Source organism: Oncorhynchus mykiss, chromosome 27 (assembly GCF_013265735.2).
Source record: "Oncorhynchus mykiss isolate Arlee chromosome 27, USDA_OmykA_1.1, whole genome shotgun sequence".
Taxonomy (NCBI): domain Eukaryota; kingdom Metazoa; phylum Chordata; class Actinopteri; order Salmoniformes; family Salmonidae; genus Oncorhynchus; species Oncorhynchus mykiss.
The window spans coordinates 31,643,237-31,659,289 of record NC_048591.1 but is presented as its reverse complement, the minus strand read 5'-3'; the positions used below and the strand labels follow the sequence as shown (position 1 = coordinate 31,659,289).

The 16,053-nt window shown below is 42.1% G+C and overlaps 1 protein-coding gene across 2 annotated transcripts; it reads right to left on the bottom strand.

Annotated features, from left to right (window-relative positions):
- Positions 1–1,248: 1,248 nt before the first annotated feature.
- Positions 1,249–11,058, bottom strand: cab39 (calcium binding protein 39). 2 transcript variants are annotated; one of them, XM_021588385.2, is made up of 9 exons: positions 10,877–11,058; positions 6,276–6,436; positions 5,583–5,747; positions 4,850–4,968; positions 2,887–3,055; positions 2,678–2,737; positions 2,174–2,239; positions 1,639–1,782; positions 1,249–1,531 (listed from the first exon to the last, which is right to left on the bottom strand). In XM_021588385.2, exons 2-9 carry the CDS (start codon positions 6,387–6,389, stop codon positions 1,343–1,345), a joined length of 1,026 nt encoding a protein of 341 aa, XP_021444060.1. In that variant the 5' UTR covers positions 6,390–6,436; positions 10,877–11,058; the 3' UTR covers positions 1,249–1,342. The 2 variants fall into 2 exon arrangements, with proteins under 2 accessions (XP_021444060.1, XP_021444059.1); XM_021588384.2 differs by having other exon boundaries at positions 10,872–11,027.
- Positions 11,059–16,053: the final 4,995 nt, after the last annotated feature.

The following is a 16,053-nucleotide window of genomic DNA, read 5'->3' as shown; positions in this document are numbered from 1 at the left end:
TGATGACACTGTCAGTTATTTACTTAGAATTCAAGGCACACTTAAACAGCATGGCTACCACAGCATTCTGCAGTGATACGCCTTCCCATCTGGTTCACGCTTAGGGGGACTATAATTTGTTTTTCAACAGGACAATGACCCAACACACCTCCAGGCTGTGTAAGGGTATTTGACCAACGAGAGTGGTGGGAGTGCTGCTTCAGATGACCTGGCCTCCACAATCACCCAACCTCAACCCAATTGAGATGGGTAGGAAGAGTTGGACCACAGAATGAACGAAATGCAGCCAACAAGGGTGTGTGGGAACTCCTTCAAGACTGTTGGAAAAGCATTCCAGGTGAAGCTGGTTGAGAGAATGCCAAGAGTGTGTAAAGCTGTCAAGGCAAAGGGTGGCTACTTTGAAGAATCTAAAAGTACAACTTTTTTGGTTCTGCATGATTCCATATGTTATTTCATAATTTGTCTTCACTATTATTCTACAACATAGAAAATAGTACAAAAAAAACAAAAACTTGAATGAGCAGGTGTCAATTTTTGACTAGTACTGTATAGCCATGTGTCAACGTTTCAACAAAATCTACAAAGCAAAAAAACACTAATGGCATATGTACACGTTCACCCTTTCCCAGAACAAAAAAAAGAAACCCAATTCAGGCATGTACCGAATATCTAGCATTTTATCCATACCATCTGCTTTGTGCTGTTTCACAACACCAATAGCTGCATGGTTCGGTGAGGCCATTTGAGAGCCCATTTTAAAATGAAACACTGTTGCACACGATGAAGGCATAGATAAGAGTTGTAGCTGGTATGTGCTTTTTGCCATCTGTGGCACTAAGTAGACAGGGCAAGACTGGAAATGTAATCTCTCAGCCAGCGTTTAGCCCCAAGCACAGCCATGTATCTGTCACATTTGAACAAGGCATGCAACCAACACCCCAATGTTCACTTTGCTAGTACCTTGCCCTCTCAAGGTTTATGCTGATATTATAGCATATGTGTGTGCGTCAGAAGTCTGCATAGCGCTCAAATGTAGTAGATTTCATTGTTACTATTTGCTTAAATGACCTTTGTGTTGTTGTTACCCTTCCACATGTCTTAATGTGCAGCATCTATTATGTTCAGCTCTTCTTTTTAAAGGAGAAAAATAAATCATAAAATAAAATAAATCTAATGTCCGTTGTGTTGAACAGCAGAATGAGCTGGAGAATTCCTGATGACTTGATGTGGGTGCGTTATTTTTTTTCCGTTTCATTTCCTCAAATGGTGGAAAAACTAGAACAGCAGCAGCTGCTGACAAGTCTGTTATCCAGATGTTGTCTGGACACCTTAAGCCCTTCCCTCAGGCCTCCTGTGGAGCTGGCCTCTTCAGATCTTTGATCTGTTTGACCAGATACGTCTTTTCATCGTTGAACTGTTCGTCCTCCGTCCTGTCGTTCTGGAACTTGGAGAGGAACTCGATGAGTTTGGTCTGGTTCTTCAGAAGAATGTCCAAGATGGGCTGTGTCTTGTTGGGGTTGGCCACAAACACCTACAGGGGAAGGAAGAGGACAAATGATTCTTACAATCCAACTCAACTCAGTCAAACTGCACCGCCTACTATAGCCTTGTGCTAGTCTCTGTTTTTCTTTATTTTACCTTGAAGACGTGGAAGGCCTCAAACTGGATGTTGCGGCTTTTGTCTCGAAGAAGGTTCATCATTAGCTTGAGGTTCTCTGGCTTGCTGATGTATTTAGTCATGATGGTGAAATTGTGTCGATCGAGAAGAAGCTCTCCCAGCAACTAAATTGTTTCAGAGTGACAAAAAACATTAAGTAATACTTGCAATTACAGTCTGGGGTAGGTGAAAAAGTCATGATTTATTTAATACCATGTTTGAACCATAAGCTTCCACTAAAACTGTATAAAATAGATTGTAATCATTATAGTTGGGTTTACACAAGGCAAAGTGAAGATACTGCTATGCATTGGCAAAAATAGGACGTTACCAGGCAGATGAAATCTAAAACCTACTCCATCCACAGGGTGGCGCTACAGCGGTCAGCTTGCTGCTATTTTCAGTAACCAAACACCATGTAAGAGACCACCTCTATATTTAGCCATTAAAAACATATGCATAGAAATACTACATGAGAGCCGTTTACTACAACAGGAACAGAACCCACGTTCTTACCTTGAGGGACTGCCTTTTAGTCACGTAGTTCTCTGAGTGGAGTAACTTCTCATATTCACTGAAGAACTGGAGGGGAGAAAGACAATCATCGGCGTGAATGTCAAGCCGCTATTTCAGAGTGCATCTGCTTGTTAGAAAACACAAGCCAACTAGTGATCTCCCAGCACTGAAAGACAGGGAGCTGTAGTCAGAACAGCCACATTGTGTAAAATGCCTGGCTTATATGTTAGGAGAAAAACAGTTCCTGAGTACTATGCTGCCACTTGCAAGTTAATTTCCATATTCCCTGGTATACTTTTCATGGATCTCAGAGATACTCTGAAATACTCAGTCAGACTGGGGTTTTGCACAAATAAACTCAGCTTGTTCTGGCGTGACCTCAGACTGTCTTAAAAAGCTGTTAACCGTGACAGGTTGCTATTCAGCGAAAGGAACATTTGAAGAAACGCGTCATGGAGATGTGTTCTTACCGGGTTACATTTCAATACAATGTGGAGGACTTACCCTGTCGTAATGCTGCTCCAGGAACTCTGCACTCAAAATCTTGTGTCTCGTTAGCAAGTCCTGGAAGAACACAGGTATTTTAACCAATGAGCTCAAAAATACAGGCCCTCTATCGAAGTCCCAAGAAACTCCTAGTCCTAGAGGGTCTGAGATACAGTTCTAAGAAGAAATAAAAAATTATATATTTTTTTCTTTAAAAAAAAACTCACTTTAAAAGTTGCAAATGCGTCTGAAGCGATGTCGAACGTGGACATCTCCACATATCTGAAGAAGTCGTAGAACTGCTCGGCCCCCAGGGTGATCTTGGCCAGTGGCTCGTGCCTGATACACTCCCTCAGCATGATGCCACAGTTCAGAGCGATCTCTGGAGACTCGTACCTGCCAGGACGACATTGGAATAGGAAGGAGGTATCCAGTTAATACAATGCAAATAGGGTTGGGCGACGTCAACCTGTTGTATCGTGATTACGTACCCATAAAACATTGTGATATGATGATATCGGCCAAACCTTTTTTTTTTAAATATAAATATATATATGAGCTGCTAAAAACGACAGTTGGGCTACAACATGAAATCGAATGCAACTGGATGATTTATGATGAAAAATAATGTTGAAAGCCTGGTTAGAGGCCAAGAGCAGGCACATCTTTTCTAATATTCCTTTCTGGTGGAAGAGCTTTAGCATGGAGCAGGTATGTGTGTGTGTGTGTGTGTGTGTGGCACGCTGTGATGGAGCAGTGACTGAAGTGGTTTTAGGACTACATCATGGGCTGGATAGCAGTCTACAGTCTTCACAACTGAATAATAACTGCCTCAAAGTAATAGAAAAATGCATAATATTGTTTGTTCTAACATAAAGCTGTGATTGACAATAGCCAATGCCTAGTCTTAGGCTATAGAGACTTTCCTTCATTTTTGAAAGCCCCAACTTTAGGACACCATCGTAGGCTAGAATATTTGGGAAATAAGCAAACCTTCATAACTTGTCTTAAAGCTTTTATAACATATCCCCTACTGACCTAAGAACAGGTTATTGGCCCTTTGACTTTCAACCTTGCTTGGAAGGATTTTCATGGTCCGCCTTGATCATTTATTTCTTAATAAGCTTAAACTTGATTAAAACTGGTCATTAGATGTTCTATAGGCTATTGATATGGTTGATTCTCCCTCATTATTAGTCCTCTGGCTAGGTTATGTTTAGGCGATAAAAATAACAGATTGAACTCCTTTACATTGATTGATTATGAGAAAGCCATGCACAACACAATGAAGCATAGCCTTTAGTCATATAGCCTATCAAATGGAGAGAGAGAACGGAATACAAGCCAAGTTTTAAAACAGCTAAACACAAAATGGTTAAGGAGTGTCCGGTATTTAAAAAAAGAATGATCTGCTATTTCTGGCCTACATTCCTCTTGCTTTCCGTACCACACATTTATTGAAATAGGTTATAGCAAACAGGAATAGGCCAATTACTCAGAATGTCACTTGTGTGCTGCCCTGCGAGAGTTTGTTCTTTACGGCAGGTAGCAGTCAAGTTCAAATAGGCTAAACCACTGTCACATCACGATGCTATGGTAACATCGGGCCAACCCTAGACACAAGACTGCACACTACAACCCACGACACTGTAAATGACAGGGCATTGAAATAGGATATAGGACATGGATCCCCTACTGGAAGCCCACAGGGGATTTTATTTGCCCCCCCCAGGTTTCTTTGGGGGGGGGGGGGGGGGCATAAAAACACTGGAATTCAGCACCAAGTAATTATTTCCACACATAATACAGAAACACGTATACAAATGTACACAAAGGTTTGAAATGTTTATGTTTCAGTCAAACATATCTATTTGCAGTCTACAAAGTATTTGTAATTATGTTCCGACCATCCGCTCCAGAACAAAATGATCGCTGATATAGGACACCGTCAATGTCTTCCGGTATAACTATCAATATCTGCCGTTTGTCCATTTCTGCAGTATTTATCTTCCCATTTCGATTGATTTAATCCTTCTGTAAAGTGGATTGAGACAATGTGGTAATTCCCTTCAAATAAAACTTAACTTCACCGACCTAAAAGGTATCCACTTTTTACCAAACATAAAAGCACCACACCCCAACATTGTAAATAACAGGTTGTAGTGTAGGTTTAGGCACCACAGACCTCACCCTTTGAGCAGCATGAAGAGGATGTTCTGCTGAGTGCAGAGGTACTCCACCGTGGGCGTCCGTGTCCCGATCTGACGTCTCAGAATGTTGTTGAAGATCTGAGCCACATCCTTCTTACCCTGATGGTGAACAGATATGACAGAATGTTGGAAAGGTGTGAAAATCACAAGGGGGTCAGATTTCAAGCAGACAAGGTTTCTAGCAGTAGTTACTAAACAAAGTTATCTTATTTTGAACATTAATACTGAAGTTTTTCTGAATGCAATGTTCTTATACATGTTATGGTGATAAAACAGATTCACCTATTAGCACCATTAGTGAATCGGCACATTTCAAAATAGTATCATTGAGTGGTTTTGCACCTATTATCAAATGCAGCCTCCCCATAGCAGGAATAGCCAAGACAGATGTCTCTTTTGATGGGTGAGAATGACACAGACCAACTGAATGATGTGGAGGTTGAGTGTGTCAAAGAGGAGTCACACAACACTGACTCAGGCTGATAAGGTGACTCAGTGAAACACACACGCAAGCAAAGAAAAGTGAAAGCCTGTCCATGTGCCAGTAAAAGAGAACAGCCAGTCTTGTCTTTTTCTGTACATTGACATAAAATGTCTCTCCATCCCAAAGACACCCCCACCTTTCTAGTCAGCATCTCAAAATAAATCTCTCATATCCCTGCATCTATCTGAAAGACAGACAAACAGAAAGAAACAGTGTAAAAGCGTCTCACCTCAAAGTCGATGAGCTGCAGGTCAGCTACGAGGGTGCTGAGCAGGCCGCTGTTGTAGAGCTCCTGAGCCAGCTGGGCCACAGCCTCTGTCTGGGGCTCCTTCTCATTAGTGCCATACAGAATCTCCTTCATCGCAACCAGGCTCTTAGACACCTCCTCTGTGGCCTGGAAACGCACACAAAAAAAGACAGGAGAAATTAGCTCTTTACATTACATTAGCTAGCTCTCCATCAGTCACCATAGTGTTTCCTATGATCTAGCAAACACCCACCATCCTATGTTGTCCTGAAATGATCCCATCATACACTATTTTCAGTCTAGAGATGGCTTGTTATGAAAGCAAGGAAAGGAAACTAAACCCTCAACAGGTTTGAGACCGACGTCTCTAGTCGTTCTCACTCCATCCCTAATCTAGGGCACCTAATTCTAATAATTGGCTGGTTGATAAACTGAATCAGGTTAGTTACAGCTGGGGTTGGCACAGAAACATACAGAAGGGTATGTCTCCAGGAACAGGGTTTTAGAGCCCTGCCTTACACTGTAGTCAATTCAAACTCAGAGGGACAGGTTTTAAATTCCCCACTCCATGGCTTCCATAGAATCTCTAAAGTCTCTAGTCATGTTAGAGTAGTGGGAGAGAGGTTTACCTAGGAGGCACTAGTCTGTACCAGTGTTTGTGTGTTGGTTGTTTACCTTCTCAGCCTTCTTGTCAGAGATGTCATGTTTCTCCAACACCGTCATGTTGTCCTTCAGGTTCTTGACGATGTCCGCCGGCGACTTGTGGGACTTGCCAAAGGGGAACGGCATGGTGGCGAGTTACCGTGGTCGACCAAGCAGCGAGTGCACAGTCCTGCCTATCCACAGAGGAGAGAGAAACGATATCAACAACTGAAGGGGATAATGAAGGAAAGGGATCCGCAGAGAAGGACTAAACCAAACTTTGTGACAGAAGTTGTTCAAACTGCATTGGTACTGACTCAGAGAGCTCAGTGAGGAGGAGCCAATCAGTACAAAGGTACTAATCAGACCTCTCCCATGAACCAACCCTGGGCCAGGAGTTTACCTGGCGACTATAATACCGGGCAGAGTACAACACACAAGGCAGGCAGCACTTATTACATGACTCACTATTCATCATACCGATACCAAGATACAACATAGCCTACTGACTCACAATTCATAAGTCATACTGACACTAAGATTCATATTGCTAAGAAACAGGTTGTAGAGGGGCAGGCTAAACAGATTGATCTGAAGACAGAAACAGCTGAAAGCAAAACGATTCTCACCCTCATACTGAGATTTGATATCAAGCATTAGAATCATTACTTTAATTGTGTGCAAGGTTGTTGAAAGGGCAGGCTAAGTGCAGGAATTTGGTTTACTTTGTAACTATGGATTTTATTGATTGGTTTACTGACCAGTTGCATCATAAGGGGAGGTTGAGACATTACTGATTGTAATCATTGACTAACACTGACCAGAGGTAGAATGTCCTCTGCCCTACCCTACTCCAAAGGGGCCTCTACATGACCCCTCATGTTGTTACCAGTACTTCTCCAGCCTCTCCCCACTAGTGTAGTTAACACACAAACACACCACTGTTCAGCCATATATCCTTTCTCTCAACTCACACCCCTCCCCAGACAAACTGTAATGTGCTTATAACCTTATCTAGTCAGGGCGTAGAGAAGTGAGAGCCAGGGGAATGCATGAGCCCCTCAGTGGGACATGTCAGAACTTCTCTCACTGAGCTTTTATCTAGAACGGGGATGGGCAACTGGCAGCCCTGGGAAGAATTTCCAAATTAAAAAATAAATAAGAACTAAATAGGGAACTCAGTGAACTTACTGTTGCGAGTTAGAATAGTAGAATACACAGGGTGCCATTTCTAAATTTGGTTGTGCATCAGCAGTTTCTCTTGCTGTGTCAGTCATTGATAGTCAAGTCAATTTTTAGATTGACAAGTTAGTTTAGTGGCCAGCTATCTAGACTTGTTATCATGCTCAAATTACTGGCTTGGGGGCCCCATTTGATTTTGTTAGTTAGTCTCACTCATGCATGCCGTTAATGATATCTTTCTATCCACCCTATGTCAAATTTTTTAGAATTGCCGTAAATTAGCTGTAAAACAGCCACTTTTCCCCTCACACATGGCAAAATGTAGTAGAATTGCATGAAATTAGTTCTAAAATCACTAAATCTTCTCTCCACCCCGTGGCAAAATGTGTATAATTGCATAGGGGGAGCAGACCCCCGAGCAACTGCGGCCCCTCATGGTTAGTTCAGTTTTTTTTATGGCCTCCACCCCCATCAAAAATTGCCACATTCCATGACCTACCTATTCCCTTTTGTAATACAGGCCATAGCTGGATCTACCTACTGATAATAGGGAACTGGGATATGGGTGGGGTTATATATGCTGTTTCACAGCTGTTCAAGGTGTCAATGACATCCCTGGTGTTAAATTTGGCTTCCTTGGTCTGGCAGAAGATCAGATAAGGAAGGGTTGAACTCACACCATGAAGGGATGGGTATGCGGTTTGTATGGAAAGGGTGCAGAAAGGTGACCAACTTAAAATGTCCCCCATTTACAAACAGCCATGACAATACAGGTAGTCCAAAGACAGCTGAAGAAGTCTCAACTCTGTTCTCATATCGAGGCAGAGTTGAGCATTGATAACTGGTCGTGTGATTTTCTAGCAACAACATCGAGTCACCATCAGTCGATACTTATAAAAATTGTTATTCTTAAAAAACCTACCTGTATCTAAGTTGGTATCTAACTGCGGTCCTCCGCGGGGTACTGAAATTCATACTTTTAATAAAAACTTGAATACACCCAAATTTCCTCAATTGTGTTGCTTAACTGGAGAAGTAGTGCCCTTGAAATACTAGCTAAACTGAGATCCAATTGGCACAAGCAAATTTGCACTGAGCAACACAAATGAGGAAAGTAGGTGGTTGTAGTTGATAAAAGTATTGATTGATGGGCACTTAATATTGTTGCTAGCAAATCATGCGACCCGTTATCAATGCTCAACTCTGCCTCGATATAAGAGAGTGGGGTTGAGTGTTCCTCAGCTATCAAAAGACAGCAAGGATTCAAATAGCAATGTTATGTGTACAGTCAAGACCAGTGAAGTTACTCCCAGAATGCAGTGGTAAAAAAGTACCTAATTGTCATACCTGAGTATTTGGCTTTAAAGATACTTAAGTATGAAAAGTAAATGTAATTGCTAAAATATACTTCAGTAATAAAAGTTAAAATTATTTCAAATTCCTTATATTAAGCAAACAAGATGGCACCATTTTCTTGTTTAAAAAAAATAATGGATAGTCAGGGGCACGCTCCAACACTCAGGCATAACTTACAAACAAAGCATGTGTGTTTAGTGAGTCCGCATGATCAGAGGCAGTAGGGATAATCAGGGAAATTCTCTTGATAAGTGTGTGAATTTGACCATTTTCCTGTCCTGCTAAGCATTCAATGTATGGAGTAAAAAGCTGATATTTTCTTCAGAATTGTAGTGAAGTAAAAATTATCAAAAATATAAATAGTAAAGTACAGATACCCCCAAAAATTACTTAAGTACTACTTTCAAGTATTTTTACCCAAGTAGTTTACACCACTGTCAAAATTCAGTGGATACTAACTGAGACCGAGGGTGATGTACCAGCTCGGTCTGTCGGTCAATCTGCTTTGGCAACCTGTTTCCAGATGGGATCATCACCTGACCTGTGAACCCAAAATCTGGCACAGTCTGGCTCAGACTCTGACCTATGTTTTGGCATGGCATCTGGTTTATATTGGTTTACATTGGTTTACATTTAGAATTTGAACCCAGCACTGGAGGCAAGAATATAACCAACCAGCACTAAAGCAAGACCTAGCCTGGTCACATGTTAACAAATTGAAATAGAAAACACTGACATCTACCCAGCCCCCGGTTTGAACTCTGGCCAATTCGATATTAATCTCAGCACACCTTTTAACTTCACCAGGTGGTCAATATACCTTTCACTCACAGGCTAAGGTTTGTTAATGTAGGCACCACTTCTCTACTCCAGGGTTCCACAACCCACCCCAATGGGTAGACGTTGTTTTGTCCCCCCCCCCCTAACACTACACAGCCGATTCAAATAGGCAAAGCTTGGCGAGTTGGCTATTTGAATCAACTGTGTAGTGCATGGGCAAAAAACAAAACGTGTACCCAGTGGAGGCCCCAAGATCAAGTTGGGGCAACTCTGCTCTCCTCCAATGTGACCACCTTTAGCATGACGTAGACCAGCAGATATAACATATATAAGGCTTTTAAGTATTAACTATCTAGATAAGGAATAACTCATTCACAACTGTAGCTCTGCAGATTGCATGGTGCTTTTCCATTATGATTTTGGTACTAGTACATGCAACTCGTGTGAGACCGGTAGCCTGCTATTGGTCCCTAATTTAACTAGCACGGGCTAGCATTGGAGAGCTAAATTGGAAAATATAGTGTAGCTAACTAGTTAGTTAGCTAACTACCTATGCAGTTGCGAACTAACTATGCACTACCACAAAACATTATTGCATCAACCACTCATTGCCATATTAGTTATCATCAGCAAGCGCACAATACAAAAGTGTCTGGTGAAGATGTCAGCCAGCGTCTGCGCACAATATTTCGTGATGGCTAGCTAACAAACTACTAGTTCTAAAATGTTTGATAACTCGGTAGTTACCTTGCTAGTCAGTAAATTATTTGGCTAACGTACTATTTTAGTTTCATTATCAGATGATTTCAACCGGTGTCCATCAATTATCGTGCAAGCCCTCCAGCCAACCAACGTTAGCTCATATTGTGGTCTATACGGGAGGCCTAAATACACAACAGGCCTTTAAATATGACTAGCTTGCTAAGACAACGGCAACGCTTTCTGGCTAGTTAACTAGTTAGAAACCTAGTTAACGTTAGTTGGCTAGCGACAACGTTGGCTAACTAGACAACCGTGCCAGCTAGCTACTGTACTAACTACTTTTGCGATCCTGCTAGTTTTTTTTGTGTTCAAGGTCTTGCTAACTTCTCGTGTGTAGCAGCTAGCTAGATTATAATATCTAGCTAGCTAACTTCATACTGATAAATTACTGTAGCCAGGCTAACGTTAGCTAACAAATAACGTTATATGCTTGAAAGCTTTTGACAGACATCTGCTAGCTCGCTAACGTCGTTAGCTAGACAGCTATTTTAACTGCCTGGCGTTAGCTAACATTGCTAATTGTCATCTAAACGACACATAATATCAAACCTTACAAACTCGATCTTTTCACTCTCCACCGATGTGCTTGAACAGCTAACGGAAATGTAGCTATGTCCCGTTGGATTACAAAGTCCTTTGTTTTCCTTATTTGTTTCCTCCCCCTTGTTTTATAGCAAGCTAGCTAGGTTTCCTAGTCCTTTTATGTGTACGAGTGGACTGGTTAGCAATGTGGTTGGGCATCGAGGTGTACCGCCCCCCGCTGGTCGTATAACGCTATAGCATCGGCACATGGGGCTCGCAAGTGTCCACATGGAGGCACTCGTACACCAGGAAAAGAGTGCATGAATGATTCCGCCAATGATGTATATATAAACATGTGTATATCACAGGAGGGAGGACGGCTCATAATAATGTCTTGAACGGCGCTAATGGAATGGCATCAAGCACATGGAAACCACGTATTTGATACCATTTCACTCCGGCCATTATCACAAGCCTGTCTACAATTAAGGTGCCACCAACCTCCTGTGGTGTATACAGTACATACATCATTGGAATCCACACACACCTAAAGAGGGCTAAGGTGAATCCACACACCCTAGACAAAAAGTATGTTTGGTGAGCAATGCGTGCATGCTTTTTCTCTTTATTCTTGACTTCCCTGTGAGGCACAACCTTATTAAGGCACTCCGGGAGACCAATGTGTACAGGTCTCCCAGAGTAAAGAGGCTAAACCTTATAAAGTTGTAATTCATGAAATAAGACCACTGTATTCTATTAGCTTTGGAGCCTTCCCAAAACCAAGACCTGCTAATCTGAGCAAAACAAACATCAGGATGGGATTTTATGTTTGGCTGCGGTGTGATGAAGATTTCAGTTCAGCATTTCTGAAGGCCGCCTCCACAGTAGAACATCTTCCTCAGCCATCTGATAAACCTGTGGGGGAGATAGTAACCACTGACATGGATGGAACAATATGGACACTAATGCAACATGTCAAAACTGAGTCACAGTCCTTTACTATCTCCTTTTATGTGTCCATCTGTCTGTTAGCTTTTCCCTCCCTCCACTATTTCATTTTCTCCTGTCTACTTTAAACTCACCTCTTCTTGATGGTCTTGTGACATTTCTTGCCCTCCTCTGTCTCATTCTCCTGTTCCTTCTTCTCCTTCACTTCTTCCTTCTCTTGCTTTACTTGGAACCTTTCCTCATCAGGCAGTATGAGAATCTCCTCTACCTCATAATCAATCTCATCAGGCAGTATGAGAATCTCCTCTACCTCATAATCAATCTCATCAGGCAGTATGAGAATCTCCTCTACCTCATAATCAATCTCATCAGGCAGTATGAGAATCTCCTCTACCTCATCATAATCAATCTCATCAGGCAGGATGATAATCTCCTCTACCTCATAATCAATCTCATCAGGCAGTATGAGAATCTCCTCTACCTCATCATAATCAATCTCATCAGGCAGGATGACAATCTCCTCTACCTCCTCAAAATCAATCTCATCAGGCAGGATGATAATCTCTTCTACCTCATCATAATCAATCTCATCAGGCATGAGGATAATCTCCTCTACCTCATCATAATCAATCTCATCAGGCAGTATGACAATCTCCTCTACCTCCTCATAATCAATCTCATCAGGCAGTATGAGAATCTCCTCTACCTCATCATAATCAATCTCATCAGGCAGGATGACAATCTCCTCTACCTCCTCATAATCAATCTCATCAGGCAGGAGGATAATTTCCTCTACCTCATAATCAATCTCATCAGGCAGGAGGATAATCTCCTCTACCTACTCAAAATCAATCTCATCAGGCAGGATGATAATCTCCTCTACCTCATCATAATCCATCTCATTGGCTTCTCCTGTATGATCTCCATTAGTGTCCAGAGTGAGAAACATAATACATTTAAACATCTTTCCAGCGCAGCTATAATCTGACAGATCTACACTAGCTTTCCTCTATGTGACACCATGTGTGTGGATCTGACTGACAGAGAGAGAGGGAGCCTGGTTCTTATCAGGCTTCTTACCAGTACAGGGGTTCCAGCCCTGTCAGAGTTGTCTGTCTGTCCTCCCTCAGTCTGGGTGGAGATGGGTGGTCTATGGCCATGCCAGGGTCAGCAGTGGAACCTTCAGTGGGGGCAGGCGGCGGGGAAGAGTGAGGGGTTGAGCGGCGGTTTGGAGGTTAGAGGGAGGGATGCGAATGGGGAGGAAGAGGGGGGAAGTGGTAGTGGTCTGGAGGGTAGCGTTCAGTGGAGAAGTGGTCAGTGGTCAGAGAGACAGAGGTCAAGGAGGTCATAGTCACTGGAGCAGGTGACCTGTAGTTCTGACTCTTGATGGGAAGATTAGCGGTACAAGATTAGTTAACATGATTAATCATAAGATCACAGTGACAAGATACAGCCCACTGGGCACAGACATCAATTCAACATCTATTCCACGTTGGTTCAACATTATTTCATTGAAATTACACGGAAACAATGTTGATTCAACCCGTATTTGCCCAGTGGGAATACGTATATCAAAACCTTACAAGTCTCACATACTGGGAGAATATTGTAGCTGCAGTAATGAATCAGTAATTCATATACACTATGTCTGTATAAATACTGTATGAATCCAGTAAACAATCTACCACAGACTCAAGAGTAGCGAAGTCATTCTGCATGAGAGAGGAGACAGAGGTGCAAGGGTTATGGCTAAACCTACCAGCTCTCACAGTCCCACGTTGGAATCAGACGTTCATCCATTTTCTCAAACTTCAAATGTCTAAGTTGTTCCAAACGTCAAATTTCTAAGTGTTTAAGGTTAAGTTTAGGCATTAACTCAGAATGGTTGAGGTAAGGGTTAAGGTTTGGGATAGCCTTAAAACAAAAATATCAAATTCAACGTTCTATTGCTGGATTTGAACTTGCAACCTTTGGAATCAGATGCTTACACCTATCTGCCATGCCGTCCACAAATGCTGTAGCAAAACCGAAACCTACTTGACGGTAACAGTGCTCACTGTTGCCCCCTAGTGGCCGGTTTCCACCATCTCCTGATGTCCTTAGACATGGATGACGTCAAAAACTGACTTGTTGAATGGGTGACCCGACTGGGCTAAACATAACATGCACAATGCATTTATATAAAAACCTAACAGGCCTGAAAAGTAAGTTAACCCAATCCAAAATACTGGGGCATTACTGTTGGCTATTATAGTACACAGTGTGAGTTGGAAAGAAACCTGAATGCTACTTCTTCACTCTCTGTTTCCACCATTATACCAGCTGACATAAAGCATGCTGTGGTGTTCTTACCTCAACTTCCACAGCGGCGATTTCCTGCACTCTGTCCAGCATTGGTTCGATGCCCTCCTCCAGCTCTCTCCAGTAGTTTCTGAAAGAGCCCACGACTAACTCCTGCTGGAGCTTCCAAGCATCAAACATCATCTGGTCTTGCTTGATCTGCTTTCTGACCATGTGACACATGTCTTGGACTTCTCAAAACCCTCAAACACATTATTGGACTTTTTCCATGAACTCTGCAAAGGTTTTCCTTGTCAATTTTCACTGGCTTTGCACTTTGATCTCTTTTACCCTCTTCCTCTTCTGCCACCTTCACTAGTTGGCTGGCTCCCATTCATTAGCTTATTTACTATTGGGTGTCTTGATCTTTTTCTGTCTATGCTTCCTGCAACTTCTAGCCCTAGCCTCATCAATCTCTCACCCTTCCCAAACCATCCTTTCAAAATCGATCCTCTCCTCCAGCTTAGCTTCCTCTTCACTCTGGTTCAGCACCAGAGCTCTGTCCAGGGTCTGGCCTAGGTTTTTGATGACCTTCTCATGGTAGTAAGCCAGATCCTCCTTCAAGTATGTCATGGTCCTCTCACTGGCTTTAACCAACAGGGCCTTCTCTTTCTCATTCTCCTCCCACAGGGGGTCTGCATCATTCACACCTTCACCAACACACACACACATAAACACAACCTGTGTTTACCTACCTCATCACATGGTTGAGTTTGGACCAACATACACCCCTCAACACAGAGTGAAAACATTGTAGCAACATGCAACAACGTATCACAGCTGACTCTGATTGTCACGCCCTGACCTTAGATATCTCTGTTTCACTATATATTTTGGTTAGGTCAGGGTGTGACTAGGGTGGGTACTCTAGTTTTTGTATGTCTAGGGTTTTTGTATGTGTAGGCGTTTTTGTATGTCTATGTTGGCCTGATATGGTTCCCAATCAGAGACAGCTGTTTATCGTTGTCTCTGATTGGGGATCATATTTAGGCAGCCATTTTCCTCATTTGTGTTGTGGGATCTTGTCTATGTATTTGTGCACAGCAGTGGGTTCACGGTTCGTTCGGTTGTTGTTTTACTCAGTGAGTTTCGATTTATTAAAAATGATGTGGAACTCTACTCACGCTGAGCCTTGGTCCGATCCTTACGATGAACGTGACACCGATAGGCTAATGGACAAATGACGTAAGCCTAAATTCAAGTTTACTGGGTCTGCCCTAGATATTACAACATAAATTAATGTGTAGGCTATTTAGAAGTGTGTATTTATGGAATCAATAAAAAAGATACCATATACAATAGGTACAGGAATGAAATATCTTTGGGAGTTCAATGCAGAAAATAGCACAATGAATAACTGATGTTATGCAGTCAGGGCGAGCCTTGGGTTGTGCACTAAAGTGTCGAGATTTCAAGCACTGACTGAAAATGACCAGGCCCTTTAAAATATATGGGACCAACAAGAACATGACTAGGCCCTTAAAACATATGGGACCAACAAGAAAATGTCTATAAAGTAGCTAGCCTACATTTGTTACAACTTTAGGCATATATGCCAAGGTAAGGCTAGCCTATCAATTAAGACCAATTATTAGACTAATTTATAACTGGTTTAGCCCAATATTATTCCGTTAAAACAAGGGCTGTCTGTAAAACTAATATTTTGCAAAATAGTCTAAAGTTAACATAAAATTTAGGCTACAGAAGTAGGTTTAGGCCTACACACTGACTGCACCAAATCTTCCCGATTGTGCTGGGAATATTGCAACAATTAGGCTAATTCACTTGAAGGTTTCAGTGCAAATGCGATACTGCCCACACAACATTATGTTCATTGTTAGGTCTATGGAAAACAAGTGTAATCGCCAATTGTTGCACATTGGTTAAATAAAATGTTCCTGGTTCATGTTGGGGAAAACAA